The following is a 19,076-nucleotide window of genomic DNA, read 5'->3' as shown; positions in this document are numbered from 1 at the left end:
GATAGTTTTGGATGTCAGCAGCACACCACTATTCCCACACACTCCAAAGGACACATTCTGGACTTAATCTGTTGCTCTGGTGTCACCCCTGTCAACATTACAGCTGATGAACTCCCCATAACTGACCACTTTCTCCTCTCATTTACAGTCAAACTCACTCTCTCCATTTCTAAGCCACCCCGTCTCATCTCATTCCGGAATATAAAGAACATTAACCCCACCACTCTCATCTTTAGCATCCAATCCTCCTGCCTGCCTGACATCCCCAATCCATCCACTCCTGATGATCTGGTCTCTCATTAGAACACTGGACTCTATAATATTCTCAATTCTCTTGCTCCGTTAAAAAACAGATCTGTCTCTTTCTCTGTCTCCGCCCCTTGGTTCACCCCCGAGCTCCGCCTGATGAAAGCCAAAGGTCGCCAACTCGAAAGACTCCATCGAAAAACTGGTCTCACTATTCATAAAGAAATGTACAATAGCCACATATTATCTTACAAGGACTCCATCGCCAGCACCAAAACCCACCACTACTCCAGTTTATTCATTGCAAATAATGGAAACTCCAAGTCACTATTCTCTCTGCTCAACAATATCACCCAACCCAAGGACTCTCTCCCCGCTCACTTGTACACAACCTCCTTCTGCAACTCCATTATGTCCTTCTTCAATTCAAAAATCAAGAATCTCCACCAGCCTTGGCCCTCACCCCCACCTCAGCATCTCAGCCGACTTTCACCCATCGACACACTCATTCTCCTCCTTCCAGCTCCCCACTCTCTCTGAAATCACAGAACTCATCCAGAAATCCAAGCCATCCACCTGTCAACTGGACCCCCTCCCCACACAACTTGTTAAAGCCTCCCTCCCCTCCCTGGTCCCTCTCATCTCTGCCATCATCCACTCCTCTCTCACCACTGGAACTGTCCCTACATCCTTCAAAACTGCTGCCATTACCCCAATCCTGAAAAAAACTGGCGCCGACCCCTCCAACTTCAACAACTTCCGTCCTATCTCCAATCTACCCTTCATCTCCAAAATCCTGGAAAAAACAGTTGCCTCCCAACTCCACTCTCACCTAACCCACAATAACCTGTATGAACAGTTCCAGTCCGGTTTCCGCCCACTCCATAGCACTGAAACAGCACTCCTTAAAATCACTAACGACCTCCTTGTGGCAGCTGATTCTGGACTCCTCACCATCCTCATCCTCCTCGACCTAAGTGCAGCCTTCGATACCATCTGTCACACCACCCTCCTCACTAGGCTATCCTCCATTGGTATCACCCACACTCCGTTAGACTGGTTCACATCTTACCTCTCTGGCCGCACACAGTTCACTCAGCTCAAGTCCTTTAAATCCACTCATTCCTCCGTCACTACAGGGGTGCCCCAGGGCTCTGTCCTGGGGCCCCTCCTCTTCATCATCTACCTCCTTCCCCTCGGTAATATCTTCCGCAAATTCAACATTCACTTCCACTGTTACGCAGATGACACCCAGCTCTACCTCACCACTAACCCCTCGTCCACTCTCCCACCCACCTCCCTCACTGATTGCATCTCTGAAATAAAAACCTGGTTCACCCTAAATTTCCTTACATTAAACAGTAATAAAACCGAGGTTCTCCTCATTGGCACCAAATCCACTCTATCCAAATCCAATAGTTTCTCACTCACCATTGATAACTCCTCCGTCTCACCCTCCCCCCAGGTTAAGAGTCTGGGTGTCATCCTTGACAGCACATTATCCTTTCAATCACACATCAATAACATCACCCGGACTGCCTACTTCCATCTTCGTAACATCAATCGTCTTCGCCCCTCCCTCACCCCCCACACTGCCGCCATCCTTGTCCACAGCCTTGTCACTTCCCGTCTGGACTACTGCAACTCTCTCCTCTTCGGCCTCCCTCACAAATCCCTCCATAAACTCCAACTGGTCCAGAATTCAGCTGCCCGTATCATTACCCGAACCCCCTCCATCCACCACATCACTCCTGTCCTCCAACAGCTCCACTTGCTCCCTGTTCAGTTCCGCATTCAGTTCAAAGTCCTTCTGTTGACATTCAAGACCATCCACAACCTCGCCCCCCCATATCTGTCCGACCTCCTCCATGTTCCGACTCCCTCCCGCTCCCTCAGATCATCTTCCTCCATACACCTGTCTGTCCCCTCCGCCCGTCTCACCACTATCACCACTATTCAGCCGCTCTGCTCCCCGTCTCTGGAACTCATTGCCACCTCAACTCAGAAACACAGATTCTTTCCCCCATTTCAAATCACAACTCAAAACATATCTGTTCAAAACCGCCTACTCCGTCTGACTCCAATTGCTCTGTCATTTTGTTATTGTTTTTTTTTTTTTTCTTACCCCTTGTTAGTTTATATTGTTTTCATTTCTGACTCTGATTTTGTTTCCTTTAATGTGAATTCGTGTATATATATATTTCTATCTGTGCGGTGTCCTTGAGTGCCGAGAAAGGCGCCTTTAAATAAAATGTATTATTATTATTATTATTAAAACATCACTGCTCTAGAGGAGATCTGCATGGAGGAATGGACCAGCTACAGTGTGTGCAAACCTGGTGAAGACTTACAGGAAACGTTTGACCTCTGTCATTGACAACAAAGGTTATGTTACAAAGTATTCAGTTGAACTTTTGTTATTGACCAAATACTTATTTTCCACCATCATTTACAAATAAATTCTTTAAAAATCCTACAATGTGATTTCCTGGATTTTTTTTTCTCATGTTGTCTCTCATAGTTGAAGTGTACCTCTGATGAAAATTACAGACCTCTCTCATCTAAGTGGGAGAACTTGCAAAATCAGTGGCTGACTAAATACTTTTTGCCCCACTGTATGTAAATTTACCGGAGGAAACTGAATTAAACCTTAGCGTTTTAAAAAGGTTTATTTTTTTAGAAAGATGTGATTGATGACGGGACTTACCATGAAGACGATTGTTTTGCTCCTGACTATTTTATTGAATGAATGGCCTGTGTGTGTGTGTGTGTGTGTGTGTGTGTGTGTGTGTGTGTGTGTGTGTGTGTGTGTGTGTGTGTGCGTCCGTGCGTCCGTGCGTCCGACAAAGAAAATTGATTCACATGAGATCAAAACCTGTCTGCACCTGCAGAGTTATTAATCATTAATGTAACACTCAGGTTTGCCTCGTGCATAATCGCCCGCAAGCCATTTCTTGCCCAGGCTCCATGTTACAAAATGAACACAGTTGGAGTTAATTGAAAATAATTGGAAGGTTAACCGTGTGCGGTCTACGATATTGAATATTTGCCATCATCTGCATTGAACACAGGCAGGCTTGTCTGTGCCTCCTGCGCCTCAACACAGACCTGGTAAGTGCTGCCTCTCCCCTTACAGTATACAGTGACAGTTTCAGGCTGGGGTCTCCAGCGCAGCTTGTTTTGAGAGCGGCCACATGTTTTTTTATTTAGCGATCTTAAGGTCTGACATTTTCCCCCTGAATATAAAAAAAATATTTTCTTATTGCCTCTTGAAGTGTCATATCACAGATGAATGACTTTGTTTAAAATCAAAGGATCAAACCCACGCTGCTGACTGCTGCAGTGACTTTTATCCAGACCTGATTTTTCTGACTCCTTTTAATGCCTCTTTTCAGGCTGCTAAACAACACAGCTGTATGTTTCTACCTCCGTTGCTATGGTTTCGATCTCCAGATCAGAGATGTTTTCAGTTTTTTTGCTGATACTATGTTGAAATCCTGTGGGTGATCCCAGCTGAACCGTGAATAATTGGGGGCGTGATATATATATATTTTTTTCTTCTTTTTTTTCTCCTTCTTTTCTTCTTCTTTCTCCTCTTGTCTGCATATATATTTCTGGTTTGTGTCATGTTTGTCACAAACTGTCAAATATTCATGCAATTTATTCTTGCAGCAAAAGAAAAGAAAGAAAACCTTTTTCTTCTGTGCTTGTGACTGTGTGCATGCAACCATCACCATCCCTCTTAGAACTCTGGCCTATCTTTTATTGGCAGCTAATATCATGTTCTGTAAAAGAGGGCGTGCACACCTAGGTGAACCAAAAATAAATAAAAAAATAAGAGAAAGTGAAAGAAAGATTACATAAGGATATACAAAGGGACAGGGAGAGAGAAGGAGAGAGAGACCTAACACACTTAGATGGAGAGGGACCATCTCACCATGATGCCAAAAAAAAAAAAATCCGAGGGGTGATTCTAATGATGAAGCAACCCTTAGTGTCCACAATCATTACTGAAGCTTGGGTCGCAGAGGGTTGCCGCCGTGCTGTGTTCTATTTGTGTAACAAGACCACCACTGGTGCAGATGAAACCACTTGGGTCAGACCAGCCGAGCGGTACGGCTCGGCACCCGGGCCGCGAGAGCAGTCAGACCGAAGGACCCAACCCGCCGCGGGAGACCCAGGCCAGGGGACAAGCCAAGGACCCAGACCGGAAGCAAGCAGGTACCGCCGGAGCACCCAGGGCGACTCCCAGGTCACCCAGTAGGAGGAAAGGGGGGCGAGGGGGGAGAGATCCCGCAGCCCCCCCAAGGGACACCCCCACAACACCGCCCCCACAGCCCCCCAAGACGGAGCCAAAGGAGCCACCAGGGCCGAGGGGGCCCGGCACCAGGAGCAGACAGCCAGGCAGACGGGCAGGACCAGGACCAGAGCCCACCAACCGGCGCGCCGGAGCGGGGGGAGGGCGGAGGCGGCAGGGCCAATCCCACCTGCCCCCCCCAGACGGCCCGACCACGCCCCCCACCCACGCCCTGCGACTGATGGACCAGGCCGCGGGGGCATGGAGGGACACCCCAATGGCTGCCGTAGTAACACCCCCCCCAGCTGCGCACCACCCCACCCCCCAAGAGGACCGCGAGGGAACCCCGGGAAACCCGGCCCCGAGGGCAGCCGCGGACCAGGCCCCCACAGGGGAGGGCCCGTATAAAACCCGCCCCCCCGACCCTATATCTTTACCTATATCAGTATCTAGTGAGGTGCATTAAAATTGGGGGGGGGGGGCGGGGGGGGGTGGGGGGGCGGGAGAGATGGGGGAGAGCCGCAGCGCACTACTGCACCACAATCGGGGCGTGATATTTAAATGACGATTGTTTTCAGCCGCCACATTTATCAACACTTGATGAGGCGTACGCTGTGATTGACCCAGATACACGTTTCATAAACGACACGTGAACGTTCTCATAAGCTGATATCTGCACCCAAAAATATGCTGGTTTCAACGCAAGATTGATAAATGAGGGCCAATGTCTCTCACAACCTTCTGGAACATTCATGTACAGCGCACTTTTAGCTAGGTTTTAGCCACATCCACAATCAAAGCCCTACAGTGAATCTGGTGTTCTTGTTACATTGAGGGTATGAACATAGCAGTTGTTTCTAAAGCCAGTGAATAATTCGATATCTAAAACATTTATGTGGGTTTCATACGTTCACAATACAAAACATGTTCAACATTTAATGTTTTCATATGTGTTAGCTTGCTGATATGCATGCCGAGGATACTGTCCCCCTTTTCCAATGCATGCTGGGATAAGCATGTTCATAGACCCTAAACAGGATGAGCAAGGTTGAAAGACAAATAGATAATTGCTCTGCTTTTGTCATCCATGAAATACATAAGTCAATATTTGCTCCAGATGGTCAGATTGCACTCATGTATCTTTAAAGCTATTACATTATTAAAGTCTTTCCCTTTCCATTACTGATGGGCAATCTGATTCTGTGCAAATGGTCTGTGGCAAAGCATTATGTGCTTAATGATGATTGTATTGGCTTTCATGGCAGATTTCAGACATTCAGAAGCTTTTTGTTAGGCATTAGTGTTTGTTTTCCTTTTCTAATTTATTTCTATTGACTTTCTCTGATATCACAAGAGAAACAAACATGAGGCTGAAATCTCCTTTTGTGCAGAAAACGTCATCAAACAGCTTTGAGTTATAGCATTCAAACATCATTGTAACATGATTATTAACAACTAAATGATATGGAAAAAGCAAATGTTTGTCATCACACAACAAAACATTATTGACCAGGTTTTACCTGTTAATGTGTCTAGAACATCCACCCAGCCACACTGATGTTGTGTGGGTGTCATCCTCGGGAAGAGAGTGGGTTGACAGTAGTGCATGTTTTTTCGTCCGTAGAAGGCACCATCGAGCATTAAAACTTGACCAGAGCCACACTGCAGAGTGGTGTGATGACCCGCACACACAATGGATCGCCCCGACTCTGAGAAAAGTACAAAAACCATTACAAAGTGGTGATTCACCCCAGAGCTATTCAGTTCAGTGTACTTTTCTGTCAGAGTTAAAGTCCTTACCAAACTGGCAGACCGAGTGGAGTTTTTTGTTGCAGTCCTTTGTGGCATTCCAGTGGAAGTCAGACTCTCTCAGTATGTGTCCACAGCCTGCTCCTGGCTGAGTGCTGTTCATCCATTTGGAGTAGGTGATGGTTGAATTATCCAGCCAAGAGAGGGAACCTGATGAATGTTAAAACAGCTGAACATGTGTGCAATGTAAGCTGACATGCTTGTAAGTGCAATGACCTCGCCTGTGAAATTAGAGCTACTTGTTTCTTTATTGTTCAGTTGGAAGAATTCACCTTCACATTACTTTCACTTGTGGATAATTGACAAAAAGGCTGACTCAAAATCACTCAGCTATCATTGGTTTAAGTACATGGAGTGATGACTGCCATTATGGCCAAAAAACTATTAATAACATAGAAATGAGCCAGTGTTGAAGTGTGTTTGATGTTTTTACAGCATTTTTTTTATCATGAATATTGTAGATTGTTTGGATTCAAATACAAATGTAAAATATTTAAACCTTCTGGACACTCACTGGAACATCATCAGTTAAAAAATCCACTGATTAAAGCTGCTGTGAGGAACTTTTGTTTTGTATCGATTCTGGCGCCCCCTTGTGGACAAAGTGATACCTCTTATCTCTTGTCCTATACATGCAAAAGTAGTGTTTTTAACAAAAACCTCGTCCTGTTGTCTTTTAACAGTCAACTTCATAAGGCAATGTGATTATTTTCCATGAAGCATTAAAATAAAGGCTGTTTCTGAAGCGAGATGTCCATCATCTGGTCTGGCACCTACCCCCTCAGGGCGGTTTCAGGCATTAAAAATGACAACAGAGAAGGTGCCAGTGTTGTTGCTGATGGTCTTGTTTGCTATTGAAGGTCATAAAGTGGCATCAGTATCATTTTCAGACTGTTTCTCAGCCAGTTCAAAACTCCTCACAGGGCCTTTAAAGGGATTTTTTTTTTTAACAAAGAACCTACCAAAACACTGGTAATTCTAAACCATGACATACTGTATGTCAGTATTTCCCATTTGAATTTGGAGATGCAAACAGTGTTCATTTAAAAATATATATATATGATTGTAAATACTCTTCCATTCTTTTTTTCCATGATGAAGATGAGGCAATGAGGAGCTGAAAATGCCTTGATAAAGACTCAAATGAGTTTGTTTTTTTTCTTTTGAGACAAGAGGGGCAAAATGTTTGAGGTGGACAGTCAGACATCCACTGTGCCTACAACAAGTATGCCACAAGTACAAGTTCTCACTGCCTTCGTGCAACTTTCTCTTCGTCACTGATGATGTTTTCCCCAATGTATATCAGTAACAAAGCCACAACCAGCTTTTGGGTGAACATCATTTTAATATTTGGCATTTTCCATTTTCTCTCTGCTGTTAGCTAGTATTGGGTGATACCACACTTTTATGATTCGATATGATACCGATTACTTTTTTGGCAATTTATTGGATACGCGATACTTTCAGTGATTTAAAAAGATAAAAATAAAATGCAATGCTTGAAATACAACTCCCATGACAAATACTGTTCATTTAACAACTTTAAAGGTGACATATCACGCTTTTTTCATCAATATATATTGGTCTAAGAGGTCCCCAAAACAAGTCTTAAAAGTTTATGCTCAAAAAAACACTTTGAAATCAGATTTTAGCATGCCTGAAAAGCCCTCTTCTTCAGTCCTCCTCAGAACACTCCGTTTTCCCTCTGACCACGCCCCCTCAGGAAGTGGATGTGCCTCGGCTCTCCAGCACGTTGATCTAATGTTTACATGTTGGCTGAATACACACGGCTGCCCACAGATAGCGTTACTTCAACCCTCTGAATCTGATCCAGAATTTGACCCTGACGGAGAGGCGCCTGTAGCAGGACCTTTCTGAACGATTGGTCACAGATTTAGTGTTTCTTGTTGTTGTATTTATCAGTATGTCGACGTGTGCCTTGGTACACAGTTACAGCTACAGCTATGAACATGTAGCTATGTGGCTATGCTAATTAGCGCTAGCACTTATCCATGACAAATAAAAATCCTCCACTAGATCTTCAAATCTGCAGACGTGGGGAGTAAAACCGACCTCTGCCAGAAAGGCAGCGGGACCTTTTCTGAAGGATTGGTCACAGATTCTGTTTCTTGTTGTTTTATTTGTCAGTATGTCGACGTGTGTCTTGGTACACAGCTACAGCTACGACATGTAGCTATGTAGCTATGCTAACTAGCGCTAGCACTTATCCATGATAAATAAAAATCCCCCACTAGATCTTCAAATCTGCAGACGTGGGGAGTAAAACCGACCTTTGTGTTTATTAAGACAGCCTACAACTAGCATGCCTCCCTCCTAAGCTCCTTGTTAGCACACATGTGTGCAGGTAATGAAAAACGGAGGAGGGATTCAGTATTAGTTTATACAGTCTATGGGCTGAACAAGCTCCGAGCTCTGACTCCGTGACAGACCGGATATTGTTGTGACATAACAAAAACACTGAAGTCTGAAACGGCTCGTTTCACACACATTTATAGAAAGGTGGAGAAATCAGAACAGGGGCAGAATGGATTTTTTTCATTCTCGGGGGGTTTGTAGACATGCCAGGGACACATATTTCAGGTAGAGAACCATTAAAAAGTCAATTTTGCATGATATGTCACCTTTAATACGCAAATCCCTTTAACATCTTCTATTTAAATTCTCTGAGTGGAAAGTTTAAAACAGCCTCTTCCCCATGACTGCTGTTAAAATGACACTGTGATCATGATGTCTCAGAGTTTGGGGACATTCACACAATTGGATAAACTCTTCCTTTGTTAAAACTTTCTCTCAGAGTCCTCTGTGTGGTAGATAGTTTTGGGGTGAAGGTGATGCAGCCTTCTCTGCTTCCTCTTTTTGTCTTTTTCCCACCTCGAGGTAAGCCTTTCGATGCACTGTTTTTAAGTGTTTGAAAAGGTTGCTTGTGTTGCTGCAGTGTTGTACATTTTTACAGTACAAACTCCACCTCGCCATAGTTTTATTTACGCTTGAAAAATATGACCAAACCACACTCCTCTTTCTCTCAGCCATTCGTCACCTCAGACGATGAACTAGTTAAATTTTGGGGGGGGGGGGGGGCGCTGACGGTACAAAACTTTTGAGTAAGTTACCCTATAAGAATGAGATGTGACACGTGCTTTTATTTTGTATTTATTAATTAGGATCAATATTTTATTAAAGTAATTGATCCTCAAACGAGTAGCGTGTGAGTATTGATATATCGACAACATAGAATCGATACACCCACCACTACTGTTAGCTTCATGTTGAGGGCTTGACTTGTCCTAGTTTGGAGACATGTGTGAGGATATTAAGTCAGATAATTCACAGTTTAAAACAACTCGATTGAATGTTAAACAAACGTATGTTATTTTATTTGAAGTCAAAGAAACAAAAATCCATAATGGTCAAAGAAAAAAGGCTTTGTTACTTCACTTGGAGTAAGTAACATTCCTCAATGTAACCACTTTCATCTGTGTGTAATACACAGTCCCTCCAGGAAGTTGCGATTTCGCGATCGCAACTATCAACGCAAATTCAACCAATCAGCGCGATTTTTTCGCGGCCCTGCAATTTTTTACAATCACCGCAACTTTCCCGCAAATTTGACCAATTACCTCGATCTCAGCCCCTGCACGTCATCGGTTTTGTCATCAATTTGACTTCCTTGGAACATAAACGTAAGTCCTCACTTGATCGGCACTTTCAACAACAAAACACGCACAGAGAACGGGTGAAAAGAGGGGACAGCAGGACAAGTGACCATGACAACGTTGTTATTTATAGATTGAGAGGCTCAGTGTTCGCTTGGTCTCTACCTGCAGCAGGTGTGCTTTATGAACCAGCTCTCCTCACCTCCATGCATCTGTCTCATCTTCATTGAGGATTTTTACCCCCGGTGTTTGTTAGTGACAAAGACACAACCGGGGGACGTCTGTTTAATATTTGAGGTTTGACGTTGTTGCCGCTATTACCGTAAAGAGCTCTGCGTCTACAGCTTCATTTAATCCAGTTTGGTGAAACATCTGACACCTTTAGTAAGTTTTGATCAATTCCTTGTCATCAAAGATTCAGATTAATTTCAGAGTGCCGTGAACTGACTGTGCATCAGTCGCTGCGAGGTGCATTCAGGGACCGTCGTAAATTTGCAATACAGTCCTTTCATGGTATTTTTCTGTGAATCAAGAGAATCAAAATGCAGACAGTGGCCACATCAAGAATGTTTTCTAAAAACAACTATAATTTAGCGTATTTACTTGCCCCTGATATGTTATTGGGGGACAAAAGCAAAAAAAAATAATCGCAACTTTCACCGCAATTTTTTCAAAAAGCTGTCGCAAAATCAGGCTTTTTGGGCCGCAACAATCTCAAAAAAATCCTGCGAAATCCTGGAGGGACTGAATACACTGTCTTTACCTTGAGCTGGGCGGACAGCACAAGACCATTGCATTGTGTGTTAAGTTATCAAACTACAGTGAAGGATCCAGATATTACACAAGGCGAATGAAGCGAAGAACTTGTGTCTAATGGCGTCTTCACATTGACTTGACATGTAATTAACTCGCAACATTAAGAAAGTAGAAAATATTAAGTAATATATTTATATATTTCCTAATGTTTACTATTTGCATATCTTGGCTCTACAGTTTGAGATTGAATTGAAAGGCAACTTGGCTCAGCGACTGAACATTTTGGATGTAAATCAGTGAACAGAGCAAAGTCTGAAGGGTCCAACATTTTCTTAAATTGAGGAGTACATTCTTCACCTCTTTCATGAACTATTTGTAGTAGGTTAAGTATGAAGTCATTTCACCCTTCACCGCTGTAAAGTGATGGCTTCAAACTATTTGAAAAGATATATTACTGAAAACGTACAGAAAAAAAATGTACTGAAAAATGAGAAATGAAGATTTCTGCAGACACACAAAATGAGTAAGAGTGATTTGCTGCACACTAGGCTTTTAAATTGAATCACCAAAGCTCAGCTCTTTACCTGTGTTGTTTTAAGTTGTAGCATTAAATGAACTGAATCAAATGTGTGCTTGAAATAAATAAGCACATACAAAATTATTCTTCCTTGTGAATCGCAGTTCACAATATTTAATTCTTTCCAGATTAGGGGTTATTGTCTAAAGTCTGTGCCAAAAATACAATCAATGGCGGAGCTGTTTCCTTGGCAAATGATCATTTACACAAATGACACGCGGCACTTTTATTGCTGGGAAAGTTATATTGCATTAGATGACATTTATTTTATTACATGCGCCTCTGCCTCTATATTTCTTTATTGGCTTCTTACCTTCAACAGCAGGAGGATATTGCAGGTTTGCAGAGGCAGTAGGAGCTACGCCAATCCACACATCCTTTGTTGGGTCCAAGTGTCCTTGAAGAAAGTGCTGAGTAACTTCATCTGGGATAAAAGCAAGGTGCCCACTTCTCTGCTCACACAAAGCCTGAGCACCATAAAAAGTTTGCTGGAGATCCACAAACTCAAAGCAGGAGCCTCCAAAGGCCACCTGTTGTTCTGAACAAGCAACATTAATTTTCTTTCTCTCTTCAGCACAAGACAGAGAGCTAAATGTCATCAGGAAGAGCAGGTGTGCAATGATCTGGCTCATCCTTTCTGCTTTCACCTCAGTAAGTATCTGTTAATTTCATGTCAGTCTTTCAGCTTTTTGGTGAGATTCAGCGCTAAAAAACGTTACACTTGGCTGATGTCCTCAAACATGCACCCTGCTGCCATCCTGCCTTTAAATGGGTCTGACACGAGCCTCCCTCACACACGTTGTTCTGATTGAATGGAAAATTGTTTGTTTACAGGCCAGTGATAACATTGCTTTGTACACAGGCTGCAACAAAGGAAACCCAGGGGAGTAGTCCAGCCAGATGGCAAAGCAGCTTGAGGTGAGCGTTACACAACAATGTACATCTCAAATGAAATGGAGGTTTTTATAGTTCATTTGTTTTCTTTTCATTTGAAATATTTTTTTAATCAGACAGTTTTTAAGTTGTTTGTATACATGTTGAACTAAAAGACAATTTTCTGTGCTAAGTGGTTTTACATCAACACAGAGTGGCAGACCAAGAGATAAAAAGCCACTCATCCCCTTGAGACAAGAAACTTGACCTTGAGGTAAATATTATTATTTTTTGGTGCATTTGTGCCTTTAACAGAAAAGACAGCTGGGGAGAGGAAATAATGGGAGCAGTCATTATGGAATGACATACAGCAAAGGGTCGAGGCCAGCAACTGCTGATATGAGGACTACTGTATAGCTGCTGTATATTGGAGGTGTTCTTTCAAGGCCCTGTGAACCCAAATCAACAAAAATGTTCAGCCAATTTGTTACTGAGTGGTGTGCTGTGACCAGAGAGACCAGATCTATAAGTTGTGGCTAAGTTCAAGTATAGAGTGCACAGAGAGAAGTGGGACAAGCTTGAAACCATCTTAGAGAGCAGTGGATGCCAGTTTTGGAGGGACAAGAGAAAACGGAAACAATATGTTTTGTTACATTCTTCAAACCAGTTTATGTTTCCTGTTGTTTGATATGAAGTCATGAATGGCATACATAACTACCAAGCATAAAAAACAGGACCAATTAGAGATTCTGTGTATGTATTTACTCTTACATCAAAGACTGGTTCAAAAGAGCTTTTTTATTAAAGGCCCTGGGAACCCAAATCAACAAAAACATTCTACCTATTATATTTCAGACCATATGTAAATACCAAAAACTATGTAAAAATATAAGAACTCAACTTCAACTCATTTTCAAATATGTTCAATTACGTTTTTTAACACGTTTTTACACTGGGTTTTAAGGGGGCTGGTTTAATCTGATATTTATTACGCAATAAATATCCAACCAATCAGAAATGAAACACTGAGTCACATGCACAAATGTTCAACAAACAGTGTTGTAGTCGAGTCCCCAAATCCGAGTTCGAGTTGAGTCCTCAGTCCTCTGTGTTCGAGTCCAAGTCACCAGAGAAAAATCCGAGTCAGAGTCGAGTCCTCATGACTTGAGTCTGAGTCCAAGTCGAGTCCTCACCGATAATGTTATATATTACAAGGACGGCAGCCGTTTGAATCCAAACTATTGACTGTGAGACTGGCTGTGTGGGACCTTTTGGATGTTTAGGAAACACATTTCTTTCATTAACATTAGTGTTGGAGCTATTTCCATCATTTTATGCCATAAATATAAATTATTCTAATATATTCATAATCATTTTACTTTATGCCATTCATTTGTTGTTGTTTATATTAAGGGCAATGTCATGTGTATTATCATTATTTTATTTTAGTCTCATTTTGATAGTTTGATTGTTTTCACCTGGATGGGCAGATAAGATAGGAGGGGCGGACACAGGGAGAGGTGAATGTTGTTGTTGTTTTTTTACTAGAAGACGTTAGAGGACGAGGATGCTACAGACTGTTTAATGAGAATCTATCTTGTTTAATAAGACTTCAGAGAATCTGAAGTTTTTCCTGGACATTTAAAATGCGTCTGGTCCTGTACGATCCGCTCTCCCCCTGCGCTGTGGCCGGTTTGATTTTCAGTTTCGATTTGAGTAAATTGACGAGGTCTGACTGCCACTCCAGTGAGATTCTAATGAAATCCGGCCGGTGTGTCTGGAGATTAATTTATGAATGAAGTCACAGCGTTGTGTGACGTGCGTAAATGTGCTTCAGCTGTGCTTCAGTTGATGAGGGGACACGCTCAGAGATTCTGCTGCACTGGGATCACTGCTGGTGTCCAATAAACTAACAATAAATCAAACAACTTAATAACTTTGGTTTAGTTAACGTAGTCACTAATATTACCGTTATACTAACACAGTAAAGTGATGAACAGTCTCCGACCCCAAGTCCGAGTCATCAGCGCTCGAGTCCAAGTCAAGTCACGAGTCATCAGTGCTCGAGTCCAAGTCCAAGTCACGAGTCCTGCAAAACGTGACTCGACTCGGACTCGAGTCCGAGTCCTGGACTCGAGTAATACAACACTGTCAACAAAACTACTCCGCTCCTGCTCAGACCGTCTCCTGACGTCTCAGCCAGCTCCCCTCAGTGTTGTCTTAGCTGTTAGCTTGTTTGCTAATAAGTTACTGTCTGTAATCTGTCTGTATATCTGTCTCTCTGCTCTTTGCACCGTGTCCCTGTCTGCACATCCACCGCTGAAGATGACAGCTTGTTGTCATTCTTCTATTTCCCTAACTGTGGTGGACTTGGCGAAACTTTGGGACAAGGTTGAGTTGAGCCGCAGCCGAGTGGCTAAAGCCGCTTCACTAACTTTCCTCAGGACCGGTTCACTAACTTTCCCCAAACAGCTCAGAGTTTAGACAAACAGCTCCGTCTGACACCCGGAGCCGAGCTCCTCTGCGTGCACATACTACACTTCAGCCTCCTCTGCTCCGGGCGTCACATGGTCCTGATGCCCCGGAGACTACGGAGTGATAAAACTAATAAATGATAGAAGTCCTGGTTCTGAAGTATTCTGTGACTCAGCACTCAGAGACCATTTGAAATGAATAATTTTCAGATTCTGGAGTTTTGATGTCTTTAGATTCAAAGTCAGACGGCTCAAACATGCAGGCTGTGAACTCTCTCTTGACCTGTCAATCAAAGAGTTAGGCCATGCCGCCACAGTCCTGAGAAATGCTCTGACCTGTAAAATAAGATGTTTTTGAACAGAGTTTTTTCAGAGTTATAGATGTTTATTTTCACTCAGATTTTTGATGAAGCTTACACATTTCATTTTGATATTCTATGTGAATTTTAAATATTCCAGTTGCGTTTCCAGAGGCTTTAACAGCTGAGCTAAACCAGTGCTCCTAAACTTTGTGTAAATTCTGCAAAACTGAACGTTATTTAATGCTTTGGTAAAGAGTGTTAGGGTATCAGACATACTGATGTTAATACTAATGCTGTTATAAGCTACATAGACAAATAAGATTATCTTGGTGCCGATTTTTCTATACTGTTATTTTCAAGTCACAACACTGTCACTTCAGATACGAACCTGATGAAGTGATCCAAAGCACACTGCAGAAGCACATTCTTCCAAGGCATGGACTCTGAATGAGTGTCACATGTGAATGTTTAAAGAAAGCAGGATGAGACCTTTAGTTAAAACACTTCCTTACACATGTACAGGACAAAATCAGCAAAGAGATAAGACGGAAGGCTTTGTCCGGTGTGTTCGAACCAAAGGTACCTCACAGGAAAACTAAACACATTTTAACACAGATCAAATAAAATTATAAATAATGCTGTTTTAAGTTAATTCAAAAGAGTATAGAAGGCAACTTTTCAACAATTTATCATATGACCTTGATGCAATAGTGGTAGGAAAAAGTGACAGACACAGAGGCCAGGTGTTTTATGAGGAGGAAAAAGCTCTAAAAGCATCAGTAATGACCAGGACTTGGTTGTGAGGCTGTGCTGAATAGTTGGTTCTGATTTGTCAATAAGAGCATTCAGGAATCTGTTATTTCCCGATAGCACACTGATATGATTAACAGATTGTTTCTGGGGATAAAGATCTAAGGGGTCTAAAGACTCTGGAGGACCCACTTTTGATAGCACTCTGCAAAAAAGAGTTCTGGTGTGTTAATTGATCTGCTCTGTAGTTTTAATGTTTACTATGGTGAAAAAAGTCAAGAGAGACAAACGGCAGAGAACCAGTAAGAGAGGTTCAAGGGCGTGAAAAGATGCAAGGCTACGACAGAGAGAACTTGAAAATAGCACATTTGAATATAAAGTTAACAGATCATGTCAAGAACATGGCAGTGTTCAAAGGCTGCAGAACGTAAAGAAAATGTCACTAAATGTCAGTGAGTAACTATAAAACCTCATCCAGGAGGAATCAGTGATTCTTGTGCCCTCACAGCCACGTCTCACTTCACTTTGGTCGTAATTGTTTAGATTAATGTGGGTAATTACTGCCAGGTTGGCTTATTCTAAGAAGATTACAGAATGAATGTAGTTGCTATGGGAGCAGCTATAACTGTGAGTCTCACTGAGTATTTTTTTTTTAGAAGAGGAAACAATGTCATTTTCAAATGAATAGTGCATGTCTTTTGTTGACTCTGGGATAATACTTATTATGTGGATTATTATTGGAGAATTGATCCCTAATCCCAGCAAACATTGAGCATGCAGCCAGGACTTGATATGAATAATAATGTTGCTAAATGTAAAAGTTCACTACATATACATGAAAGAAGAAGTCTGAAGGCAGGTTCATATATATTATGATATATATAATATAATACAAGTTATATATGACCACTTAAAGCCTAAGGAAACGTAAATGGAATATTTAAAATTCACATAGAATATCAAAATTAAATGAGTAAATAAGCTTCAAAAGTCTAAGTGAAAATTAACATCCATAACTCTGAAAAAACTCTTTTCAAAAACAGCTTCTTTTACAGGTCAGAGCAGAAATGTAGTGGACCAGTCCTGGGGAAAGTTAGTGAACCGGTCCTGGGGAAAGTTAGTGAACCGGTCCTGGGGAAAGTTAGTGAACCGGTCCTAGGGAAAGTTAGTGACTTCCGGTATTTCTGGAGCCAGACTCAACCGGATCCTCGATGAACTGCAGTTTTTAACACTTCCGCATTGAACTCATATCTTTGGACCGGAGGTTGCCGCTTGGTGCAGACTTGGTGCCCCCCTCCCTCTGCTTTTTATATACCCTCCTTTGGTTCTTCAGTTTTAATTGGGGGTACGTCTCTTCCCCACTTCTGGTCAGTAGATGGTGCAAGTTGGCCTCCCTAGTGTGAACTTAACTTTGATGAGAAACCACACTAACAAGCTTACTCTTGATGTTTGCTTGCAGCTATGTAGCACCGATATGAAACAGCTACAAAGCATGTCCTTGTTTTGTGCTGCAACAGATCAACCCAAAAAGTCAATAATAATGACAACCAGCAGACAGAATTGCCAGAGCTCACGCAAGTGGAAGCTCCTACTTTACTGGCTTGGTTGGAGGTTGCGTTGAGCCTGTCAGCTACACGCAATGGAGAGAGGAATGTGAATGTCATGCCCTTAGTGATAAGGGGTCGGTTAAGTGCCTGATTTGTTCTGATGTCCATGCTTTAGGTCCCCTCACAGAGAGGGGAAGAAGAGTCTGTATTGATCCAGCATTCAACAGGATAATTGCTAATCCGCAGAGTGAAATGACAAAATCCCTTCGCACACTTCAGCCACACATACAAGCACAACAGAAGCTGCCTCTGCACTGTAATTACACAGTCTTAAATACCTGTCCAGTCTCTTACCTGGTTCTGGCTCTCTCCCCTTCCAGACTCCATCATGCTCTTCTACTTTTCTCCCTCTCTCTCCTCTACTCTCCCTCTTTGTGCTGTCAACCAAAAGCAAACAGAACGACCAAGAAAGGAATTAATAATCTAAGAAGAAGCATACATTGATCTATATCAGTTTGTGACATTATTATTATTACTTTATGGAGTATTGGGTTCTTGTTGGCGGTGCGATCAGGTGAAGGTGTCACCCTAATTACATGTATCCGTTCCTCATCAGTGGCTGCTCTTATCCTCCAGCTCTGGCTCCTGTAAGCTGACAGATTGTTCCAGCCATCAGCAGTATCAAGGCTCTCGTGCTCAGAAGCGTTCTGAAAAGTTTTCCAAGTGTCTCTGTGTTTGTTTTTTTACAGCGCCCTCCACTTTACCCTCAGCGTCTCCACTGCGAGACCCAGCAACTCACTGCCGTTTGGTAACGCTCTGATTTAAGATCCCTACGTAGTCTCCTTGGTTTTTGTAATACATCCTCTTCATTACATACTGTGGTGCTGAGTCTGGCTCTTAGGTCCACTGAGTTAAACCCATAGACTGTATACAGCGTACTGTCCCGACGTCCTACGGAGTTTCTCTCTACAGCAGCTGTCAATCAAAGTAAACCGGATGTAAAACCCCGTTTTTTTAACCTCTAATAACTAACGAACAGTCTGATAATAATAACTACATATCACCACAGCATACGGATGTGAGAAACATTCGTACCACTTGTATTTATTTATTAAAGTTTGTCTGCAGCCCCATTCAAATGAATGGGGGAGACAGAGTTTTTGACCTATACTACAACCAGCCACTAGGGGGAGCAGTTTTTGTGGCGGCCTCACTTCGAGCCGAGCAAGATGACGTCCATTTAAAATACAGCCATGGTTAAATCTCACAAAAGGCCTAACTTATACACCTATATACAGATAAAACAACTTTAAAATACAGTAAAGACACATTTTCATGAAGGAACATTCAACGCTACCTAACATACCTACGTGAGCTTGGTACGTATGCTATTTAGCAAAAGGCTAGGAAGCATACATTTTTTCTATCCTGTGCAAACTTGCTTTTAAACGTATCTTGTAAGCTGCCTATTCAGTCCCTCCAGGAAGTTGCGATTTCGCGATCGCAACTATCAACGCAAATTCAACCAATCAGCGCGTTTTTTCGTGGCCCTGCAATTTTTCTACAATCACCGCAACTTTCCCGCAAATTTGACCAATTACCTTAATCTCAGCCCCTGTACGTCATCGGTTTTGTCATCAATTTGACTTCCTTGGAACATAAACGTAAGTCCTCACTTGATCGGCACTTTTCAACAACAAAACACGCACAGAGAACGGGTGAAGAGAGGGGACAGCAGGCAGGACAAGTGACCATGACAACGTTGTTATTT

General features: G+C 42.5%; 1 protein-coding gene across 1 annotated transcript in view; it reads right to left on the bottom strand.

Annotated features, from left to right (window-relative positions):
• LOC117820264 (polycystic kidney disease protein 1-like 2) overlaps positions 1 to 18,166 on the bottom strand; it is an 89,324-nt gene extending 71,158 nt beyond the window's left edge. Inside the window, exons 1-5 of the mRNA XM_034693987.1 lie at positions 18,105 to 18,166; positions 17,660 to 17,742; positions 11,673 to 11,756; positions 6,344 to 6,502; positions 6,064 to 6,252 (exon numbers count right to left, since the gene is read on the bottom strand). Coding sequence (XP_034549878.1) covers positions 6,064 to 6,252; positions 6,344 to 6,502; positions 11,673 to 11,756; positions 17,660 to 17,742; positions 18,105 to 18,166 — 577 coding nt within the window. The remainder of the gene's footprint in view (positions 1 to 6,063; positions 6,253 to 6,343; positions 6,503 to 11,672; positions 11,757 to 17,659; positions 17,743 to 18,104) is intronic.
• Positions 18,167 to 19,076: the final 910 nt, after the last annotated feature.

This window comes from Notolabrus celidotus, chromosome 10 (assembly GCF_009762535.1).
Source record: "Notolabrus celidotus isolate fNotCel1 chromosome 10, fNotCel1.pri, whole genome shotgun sequence".
Classification (NCBI taxonomy): domain Eukaryota; kingdom Metazoa; phylum Chordata; class Actinopteri; order Labriformes; family Labridae; genus Notolabrus; species Notolabrus celidotus.
This window is presented reverse-complemented; position numbering and strand designations above follow the sequence as displayed.